At 43.5% G+C, this 9811-nt stretch overlaps 1 protein-coding gene across 3 annotated transcripts; it reads left to right on the top strand.

Annotated features, from left to right (window-relative positions):
- Positions 1 to 3356: 3356 nt before the first annotated feature.
- On the top strand, positions 3357 to 9308 carry vgll4a (vestigial-like family member 4a). Of its 3 annotated transcripts, none has more exons than XM_083674968.1 (6): positions 3357 to 3502; positions 3764 to 3912; positions 4626 to 4791; positions 5295 to 5526; positions 5775 to 5889; positions 6357 to 9308. In XM_083674968.1, the coding sequence occupies exons 2-6, from the start codon at positions 3831 to 3833 to the stop codon at positions 6563 to 6565; spliced, it is 804 nt and encodes a 267-aa protein (XP_083531094.1). In that variant the 5' UTR covers positions 3357 to 3502; positions 3764 to 3830; the 3' UTR covers positions 6566 to 9308. The 3 variants fall into 3 exon arrangements, with proteins under 3 accessions (XP_083531094.1, XP_083531093.1, XP_083531095.1); XM_083674967.1 differs by having other exon boundaries at positions 4608 to 4791; XM_083674969.1 differs by lacking the exons at positions 3357 to 3502; positions 3764 to 3912 and adding an exon at positions 4263 to 4517.
- Positions 9309 to 9811: the final 503 nt, after the last annotated feature.

Below are 9811 nucleotides of genomic sequence, written 5' to 3'. Positions count from 1 at the left end.
GGACTGAGTCTCTTTCCAGCCTTGATTATCAGCTATGCAAGAAACAGCAACCGTTTGAAGTAACACTATGTTTAACTATATCTTTCATTACTGATATTCATGGCATTAATAATTTCCTCACTCTTTCACCCAAAAGGTGTTCTTTGCCTCAGGCAATGTTATTAAATGTCACGCTGCTCTTCCAAAGCACTATATGCTCTACAGTGTGTAGATTACATTGCAAATCATGGCAGAATAAAATGTATCTCCATGGAAACTGGAGTTAGAAATCTGCTATTCTCTGGCAGCTTGTGTGTTGTGATAAGTGTAGCCTGTTGAAGATGTACCGAGGAAGGAGAGAGAATTCACCCCTTGGAGAATGTGAGAAGTGACTTCTGCAAATCTTACCAACTGCACCCCCAAACTGCAGTAGGCCAACTTGGAAGAGACTTGTACTATTCACAGATGTTTTTGTTTGTAGATGAATCATTGTATCAGTTTCTCCATAATTTGAGTTAGACTTTCATGGCACATGGGTAAAGGATCATAAATTCAGCTGACATTTTATGTAATTTCGGACTACATTAACTTCTGTGTGGAGAACACCATACCTACTAGGAGGGTGCGGTGCTTTCCCAACAACAAGCCTTGGATTACAAGTGACCTAAAGGCCCTAGTGACCTAAAGGCCCTCCTCAACAACAAGAAGAGAGCCTTCAGGTCTGGTGACAAGGAAGAACTGAAGCGGCTGCAGAGGAAGCTCAAGGAGAAGCTGAAGGAGAGCAGGGACACCTACAGGCGGAAGATGGAAGACAGCCTGCAGGACAACAACACAGGAGAGGTGTGGAGCAGCGTGAGGAGCACCGCTCCAGTGTCTTCATCGGGTGAAGAGAGAGCTGGGGAAACTCCGCACCAGGAAGGCTGTGGGCCCTGACGGTGAGAGCCTGAGGGTTGCTCAAAGCTCAGCTGTGTGGAGTACTCCAGTGCCTCTTTAACCTGAGCCTCAGTCTGGAAAAGGTCCCATCAATGTGGAAAACATCTTGCCTGGTACCAGTACGAAAGAAAATGAACCCCAGTGTTCTGAAGGACTATAGACCGGTAGCCTTGGCATCCCACATCATGAAGACCATGGAAAGACTGGTGCTAGTATACATGAGGCCCCTGGTGAAGACATCCTTGGACCCCCTGCAGTTTGTCTACCAGGCAGACATTGGTGTGGATGATGCTATCATCTACCTGCTAGAGCTCACTCCCATTTAGATAAGGCTGGCAGCACTGTGAGGGTCATATTCTTTGACATCTCCAGTGCATTTAACACCATACAGCCATTATTACTTCCAGATAAGATTCTGAGGATGCATTGTTTCCTGGATTACAGACTACCTGACCAACAGGCCACAGTTTGTACGGCTGCAGGGATGTGTGTCAGACTTGGTGGTGAGCAGCACTGGCGCCCCCCAGGGGACAGTTCTGGCTCCCTTCCTCTTCACCCTGTATACCTCGGACTTCAAGCATAACACAGATACTTGCCATCTGCAGAAGTTCTCTGACGATTCTGCTATTGTGGGATGTGGACTGTACTGGACTGGTAACACAGACAGCTTTATTTCCTGAGGAGGCTCAGGTTCTTTGGCGTGTACAGGACTCTGCTGAACATGTTCTACCAGTCAGTGGTGGCCAGCGCAGTGCTGTACGCGGTGGTATGCTGGGGGGCCAGCATCAAGAGGCTGAACAAGCTTATTAGGAAAGCTGGTTCTGTCCTCGATGTCACCCTGGTCACTGTGGAGGAGGTGGCCAATAGGAGGATGAGGACCAAACTTCTGGACATCATGGACAATCCCTCCCATCCCCTACATGACGCTGTGGCAGAGCAGAGAAGCTCCTTAAGCAACAGATTACTACCACCATGTTGCACTAAGGAGCGCTATAGTTATCTTTTCTGCCTGCCGCAATAAGACTGTACAACTCCTCCACCGGCTGTGAGCTGCTGTAACGCCTTAATTTCCCCTCAGGAATCAATAAAGTACCTATCTATCTATCTATCTATCTATCTATCTATCCATCTATCTATCTAATTTGGGTAGGTTACAATGGGAGAGTGTGTGTGGCCATAGAGCCGAAGTCTCCATCCCCCCGTATGAGGCGCTGGTACCAGAAGTAAGAATTGATACAGGAGATGTTACATCTAGGCTTTGTACCAATGCTTTTCTTTAAATAAAAGACACTTCCCTGGTGTTATCAATGACATATGAACCTTGCGGGAAACCACACAAGGATTACATTGTTTCGTAAAAAAGTCAAGGGTACAACGACAAGACGGTGGAAATGAATTGCAGTACACGAACTACATATATAATATAATATACTGCATAATAATATCCCAAGACATTTCATATCAGCTTCGCACACAGGACAGGAGTCACCGATCCCTGACAGTTTTTGCCGCCAGATTCAAATAATAAACCTGATTCATTGCGTTTTGTTTAAATATTAGTTTATGATCAGTACATGTTGTATATATATTGTTAGATCTGTTAAATGACTTGTTAGATTTGTTCATTTTAGTTGGTAGCACGTTTTGTAGGCATGCCCACAGTTTTTGGTAGCTAGCAAGAGCTAACCAGTGTGGACCATGGGGTAGCGTTTTGTCAGACTGTACTTAGTCACCGCCAAAATACGGGACCTCATTGTAGTTTTTAGGAATTGTGTATTTATATTTGTGAGTGACCCACTGAAATTTTATAACATCTATAGCTATCAACATGTAGTAATTATATTTTGCGTATTCTACTCGTGACGTGTCTTGACTCCAAAATCCTTTCCAGCTAATTATTGATTGTTGATTTTGCGAGACAGGTAGATGGTCTGTGTGTTTATGGATGCTGAATCGGCTCGTTTGCTTCGCAACACAAAGTGACATTTTGAATGTCATCACTTTTGGTGGTTTCTGGGCGGGGGGCCAGTGTGGGTGGCTACTGGCCTGAACAGTGGTCTTGGTAGTTGAAGGTGTGGCCTACAGTATTTGCTTGATTGGAAGAATTTGCACCCATCATATATTGACATGTTCAGAATCAAATAAACTGATCAAAAACACATACTGTGCATACTATGACAATATGCTAACATATTAAATGTAGCCTACTTATCGATAGTCTTTATGAAATGGGTTGTAAATCACGCCTATGTTGCTTTATTGTCTTACTTTTGGGAAATCTATCTGGGCCTCTTCCTCCTTGGCGCAGTGGTGGCGCCCGACGTCGATGAGTCACACACTGTCACTGGTTAGCTAGTTTGGCTAGCTTTGGCGAAGTAGCATAGCAGCAGCAGCAGCAGCAGCTAGCCTGGGCTTCGCTCCTCTGTCTAGTGAGATGTGGCGCAACGTCCCTTTTGTTTGAAGGGTGAAGACTGTTTGCGAACCATTTGATTACAAATGGAGCTAACGAACTGATATTTTTTTCAAAAGTCGATCTTCAGTTGGTTTTGACTATTTACGATCTTGTCCGGACCCCGAAGTCGAGCAAATTGTAAGTTGTTATTCGAGTGTTTTAGCTAGCGAGTAACTTTGAAAAAGTTGGCAACTAGCTGGTTAGCTAATGTGCTAGCTAGCTATACTAGCTATCCAATGTTTACAAGCGAAGTGGACCCTCTTCCCTTTAGTTAGACAGTCAGTTAACTGGCTATATATCCATCTAGCTGAAAGACAGTTAGCGTTAGCTATAATTAAAACGCAAATGATAGATAGCTATTTAATTAGTTGGCTAATTATGTATTTTCTATTTTCTTAGGACGGACGCTCGCTAACTGGCTGGTATTTTGCTAACTTTCATGTTAGCAAGTAGCCAGTAAGCGTAAATGCTTTTCACGAGAATGGACCTGTTGAACCCTCAGTTCCTGGACAAAATGAACAACAACATCGGGAGACTACACTACGAAGGTAGGTCATAGCAAATGGAAAGTATGTTATTTTTCAATAATCTGGCCACTTGGCTAGCTAGTACGTTAGCTTGCAAGCTAGTTAGCTAACTATGCTTCGATTTACCACACGTCAACACCAGCCACAACAAGTCAAACTGGCATACTAATAGTAATGGGTAGCTGAAGGTAAGGCAGTAGAAGCTTACCAGTTAGATTACTAAGTGGCATTGTAAATTACAGTGTCAATAAAGGGACAGTTCACTCAAATGCAAGTTTGTTTAATGCATTGAGGTCTGAGTAATGTCAAGGAAGTCCTTGTCCCAGAGCATCTCTATGAATGTGTATCTAGTTGTATGCCTTACTGAATGAATGTTATAGATGAGCATTATATTCTTTGATTTTATTCAGTGCTTAACGTATACTTTTGAATTTACTCAACTGATTGCCCGGGTCATGGACTCATCTCAATATTGGATCACATTTGTTAAAAAATGCCTGACAAAGTTTTGTTTTTGAGGGAACAGCCCCAGAGGGATCGATCCAATTCTTCCTTCAGTGTGCACTCGTCAGACGGACGATTTGCTTGCTAGATCGCTTGAAGGAGGGTGGCTCTGTGTAGTTAGGGTAACAGCCTATTCCATGAGCTAGTGCTAACTCTGTTATACACCATCATGGTTTGCATGCAGGATACCAACATGAATTGCTTTTCTACAGCTGAACCTCTTCCCACAGGCGAGTCCAGGATGCCGTCCCTGCCCACTGCAATGGCCAGCATGAGGACCGGGCCGCCCCCCGTCTGCCCAAGCAAGAGGAAGTATGCTGATGGACAAGTGGAAGACCGCATTGACTGTGACAATGACCACATGACCAAAATGAGCCGACTGTTTGCTGCTCAACTGTAAGTGTGTCTTGAAGTGAAGACGGACCATTGAGATAATCACTAGCGGTCTCGTTTGACTCGCGTTCACATTTGTTTACTGCTCAGCCGAATGTGGTGGTCTCAAAGTTGTTTGTTTGCATTGTATCGGCGTCAGGTCTGGAGAGCGCTGTTCAACCCAGGTGCTGTATTACGTCCTGTGAATTCTTTTCCACAGTTCTTTTTAAAAACGTACCCAAACATTTGCTGACACAATTAAACGTATTGGTGGTCTAGAATAATTGCATACAGGGGAGTGTGGTTTTATGTGCTAAAGAGAAGCCTCCTAAGTAAGCACCACTACCGCTGCTCTTTGAAGAATTCATGCACTGAATCCCTGCACCCTCATTAGGAGACACTCTGCACGCCCAATCTCCTGACATCAAAGCCGGCTGATTTAAGTGGCCTATGAATAGACAGAGCAGTTGGTGGTCTGTGTGTCAGGCCTCGGGGATAATCTGCCACTTGTCCTCTCCTCTAACAAGGGGACGGCCGGCTGGCGGAGACAACCGCAACGACCTCTGGAGCCTCAGCCACAGCCCCGTGGATCGCATCACTTCCTCCTCCAACGGTCTCCATGGAAACCACCTGTACACCTCCATCTCCGCCTATGCCGTGGACCAGCCCCTGGCTCTGACCAAAAGCAGCCCAGACTCTCAGTCTGGTTTGTGCGGCACGGAGAGACCTGCCATGCCCGTCCATATGCAGCGACAGCAGGTAAATCCTGCCAATTAGCAAATGTTGGCCTCATTTTTATTCATCTATAGTCCCACATCAGCAGACGAATAACAGTTTCATAGTTGTGGTAAGGGCTAGTTAATATAACATCAATAACTGTATAAACCATCCCGTGGGGAACTGTTTATATAAAGTGATATGTTTAGTACGGAATGGAATGTGGTAACCGATATTGGGAGTGACGAGTCTCTCAGTTGACTGATAATTTGTCTGTGTCTGTCTTTTAGAATCGTCCCTCTGTGATCACCTGTGCTCCTGCAAGCAATCGCAACTGCAACCTCTCTCAGTGCCACATGAACGGCTGCTCACCCAGTCCACCCATCGATCAGAGGAAGGCCAATGGTGAGTCACACTAACCAACCTCTCTTGTGGACGGTTGGCTTGGTCACTATTGAATTCACCACCACAACATGTCAACTGTGATATTTAGAGGAAATCTGTTGGCGTGTGCTAATTAGGGCCGGGTATTAGGGCACGATGCATGAGGCACGATGTGCTGCGATACAATACACATGGCAATACATTACGATCCTCATTGTGAAATTCAACCTGATGCGTAGTGCGTACTACCTTGGTAGTCTGATATTTATGTATACAATACAGTATTGATTTAAAAAAAAAAACTGGTGAAAAATAATATTGAGAAACTCAGCTGTACCAATTTCTTTTGCGCAGCCCTAGTGCTAATGTGTCTTTATTCCTGAAATGGTGAATTGAAATGAATGTCAATTTAGTGATTCTCTCCTCCTCTCCTCTCCTCTCTCCTCCTCTCCTCTCTCCTCCTCCTCTCCTCTCCTCTCCCATCCCAGCTAACACAGCCTGTGACCCTGTGATTGAGGAGCACTTCCGCCGCAGCCTGGGGAAGAACTACAAGGAGCCGGAGGCGGAGCCAGTCTCCAACTCTGTGTCCATCACAGGCTCGGTGGACGACCACTTCGCCAAGGCACTGGGCGCCACCTGGCACCAGATCAACAAGGGCAAGGGGGGAGGCCCCCAGAGTCCAGGGGCCAACTCCTGATGTGGAGGGAGCAGAGACGGCCCCCCCTCAGTGTTGAAGGATGAACCGCAATCAACTTCCTCCACGTCACCCGATAAGAGTGCAGATTGACCACCATAACTAACTGTAAATTAACTGCCAAGCATGACTTCCCAGAGCTAAGAAAGAACAATGCAAGTCTGAATGTGGTGCACAGCAAGACTGCCCCTAGACCTAGAGGGTTTTCCCAGAGCGCCTGTTAAATGACAAACACTCTCTCAGATCAGAGGAGATGCAAGATTAATTGGCTCAGATTCTATTTTTGAGAAAGGAGTTTTCTCATTGACTAGCCTAGGCCCCCTAGGACCAGCAAGTCTGGAGGGCAGTCTTGATCTAACTTGTATTTACTAGTGTTGTACACATCAAACAACGTTTGCTGTCTGAGATTCCCTCAATGATCAATTAGCCAATAGTAGGCCTCTCAGAAGGCATACTGTTCTGTCTTAATTCCCTATTTGCCTTCCTCATTAACCAAAGAAAGCCTTTTCAAACTGAAAGCCATAGCCTGGTTTGCCGCTTACATTTCTCAATCCTGCCGTCTCCTTTCAACTATCCATTCTCGTGTCCTCCCGCTTGTGAGCATGTTTTACTTGAACAGGACGGCGAGGTCTGATTTGCACTATTACAGTGTTAGACCATCAGCTGCCAGCAGCATACCTGTTTCGATCTGAGCTCACATGTTCAAGAGTGTGTTTGTTTTGTTAGTAATGGTAGTAATGCAATCAAGTCTGTGGTCTCCCTCTGGTCCTCCTATTGTTCCCCTTCTCTCTCTCTCTCTCTCTCTCTCTCTCTCTCTCTCTCCTCAAGCTACTCAAAAAACTGGACTCACTTTTGTCTATCTCTAACTGTAGACTTTTAATTTTTTGTTCTATTATTTTCTTTTATACAGTCTCCTACTAACTGTGGTTCACTTGGTAGATTAAAGGTAGTAGTAAGGATAGTATTCTGCTTACCAAGATGCATGTTTCAAATAGCTGGTATCTATTACAAACCTAAACCCTATTATTCTGTACTATTTACTCCTCAGATTTTATTTTGTCAGTAACGGTTTTAGAAATACTCACTGCTGGTACAGTAGTACTCCATATATATTTTTGTGTCTGTTTTCATTAGTGTATGTATACACGGGCGTCCATCTACGCAGCACAGCCTCAGGCCAGGCTGCCTGAATGCAGTATAATAGGATAGATCTGCATTGTTCTTCTGTGGTACTGGATGCTACGCTTTATGCGCCACTGAACACGGTAACACTTTAACATCTGTAGACAGGTCCTATCTAAAGAGTTGACTATCTTCACGGTAATGCTATTAATAATGGGTTTTTTTATTTATTCAAATCTGTTGTTGTTTTTTTAAAATTTCCTTTCCCGTTTGAACTAACTTTCTTTTCTTGAATTGACTAGTACTGAGGATATCTACTCAACATTCCTCATTTTGGAAAGTGTATTTCTTGTTTTCTTCCGAAAATGAAAAAGGGGAATACCTCGCGTCCGTGTGTCATGGCCGACCTTGAACGAAAGCCTGACTTAAGCTCGTCTTGAGTAGGCATGAGCGTAATGAACATTCCATCATTGTTACCCAACTTGGTAATCTTTTTTAGTTAAAGTGTTTTTGGTCACGCTCTTCATGAAGGTTCCCCTATTCTTTGTGTAGTAACTTACATGCAGTAGTACATTACGTACACTTCTACTTCCCTTATCAGTCACTCAGTACTGGACATGAGTATGTAGGTGTTATTACAGAAGTGGATTAACGACACATGTAATTACCTAATTATTACCTAACTATGGTTAATACACAGGTGTAGAAGCAACTTAATATTGAGTAGGGGTGGGTCACAGTGTAAACTGCATTTGGTGTTTTTGAAAAGGTTAGGATAGAAAACCAGGGGAGTACCAGCAGGTCCAAAAGTGTATTGATGGAGTGTTGATGCATACGGTTGTGTAACACTTCTGAAGTGGTTTCCATTTCCTTAAGTGAGCGTATGTCAACGCTGATTGAAAATGGTATTGTACATTGAGATTGTTTTAGTCACCTTCTCAGCCTTCCTGGTGAGAAAATTATATATGTACCTGCATTCAATATTCTACACAGTTTTTATATATAGTAATTTTCAAACAATCATATTCCTGTTTTTTTTTTATATCATTTATTTTTACTTGGATATCTTAAGACAAATCATTGCGCCGCGCGTAATGATCTTAGAGAGGTTTTTTTTTTTTTACGAACAATGTACTCATAATATGTAGCATGGAAATTCATATCCTCTAACCATGCATTTTATCTTTTAAAAAGTTGATCTTTTTCCAGAATAGTCAGAGGTTTGGTGAGTGCAGGAACACATCCAGTCATTTTCTGAAAAGGCTCTCTTGGCACAATGTCAGAGTGACATTACTGCTGCAGGTTTACGAGTCTGTATGTCTGTTTCTGTACTGCAGTGGAACTAAGGGTTTATCTTGGGATCTACCTGTTTGACACGAGTTGATTCTCAGTGATAAGTTTGGGTTTAATGTTCCAACATTATTTAATTGGTTTTTAGACTGCTTGTGCCTCTTAAGACAAGTTGCAGAAACTAACTCCTCTGTGTACTTCACATGAAAAATGCATTAGGCTGTTGGTTTATCTGTATTTTGCTGTTCATGTTTGGCCTTGTTTCTCCAGAAGAGTGAAAATGCCACTGTTTTTGTACTTGATTTCTTTTAAATAAACGTAAAAAAAAAAAGCTCTATCACAGACCAGTCTTTGAGATGTTATTTGTGTCTTGTCTCTTATGTTCATCTAACAATGGGACTCATGATTCACACTGTTGCCATTTATAGTCCTTGCTCAATCCAAGCCCACTGCCATCCAACCAAGTATCCGTAAATGAAGTTGTATATGGCCTCTGTAGGGTGTGGTAACATAACAAGTTACAGCTGTGCTGTGGGTTTGTTGTTTTTTGGAGTTGGCTGGGAGAGGAGATTATATTCTCTCTCCTTTTTCCTTTTCTCTCTCTCTCTCTCTCTCTCTCACACACACACACACACACACACACAGTCTTCCTCATAACAAGGGACCTCAACAATTAGCTACCACTCACCCTGAATAAGCAGTAATAAAACAAAGGCAATACCTACTCCAGTATCTCTAAGCAAACAGAAACAAACTGCATTTTCTCTTTTTGAAGACACAGTTTCGTAGCTGAATTGTGCAGTGTGATGGTTAAGTGGGAGGTAGAAGGCTTGTGGG

This window comes from Argentina silus, assembly GCF_951799395.1.
Source record: "Argentina silus genome assembly, chromosome: 8".
Taxonomy (NCBI): Eukaryota; Metazoa; Chordata; class Actinopteri; order Argentiniformes; family Argentinidae; genus Argentina; species Argentina silus.
The sequence above is the reverse complement of the archived record's forward strand: the minus strand, read 5'-3'. Positions and strand labels throughout refer to the sequence as shown.

What these genes read in the sequence shown, in the direction of transcription:
- vgll4a (XM_083674967.1), top strand. Translation starts at nt 3,831, where the DNA reads ATGCTTTTCACGAGAATGGACCTGTTGAACCCTCAGTTCCTGGACAAA. An exon ending in CGACTGTTTGCTGCTCAACT is followed by an intron (nt 4,792 to 5,294) that starts GTAAGTGTGTCT and finishes TCCTCTAACAAG; the next exon opens with GGGACGGCCGGCTGGCGGAG. An exon ending in TCCATATGCAGCGACAGCAG is followed by an intron (nt 5,527 to 5,774) that starts GTAAATCCTGCC and finishes TCTGTCTTTTAG; the next exon opens with AATCGTCCCTCTGTGATCAC.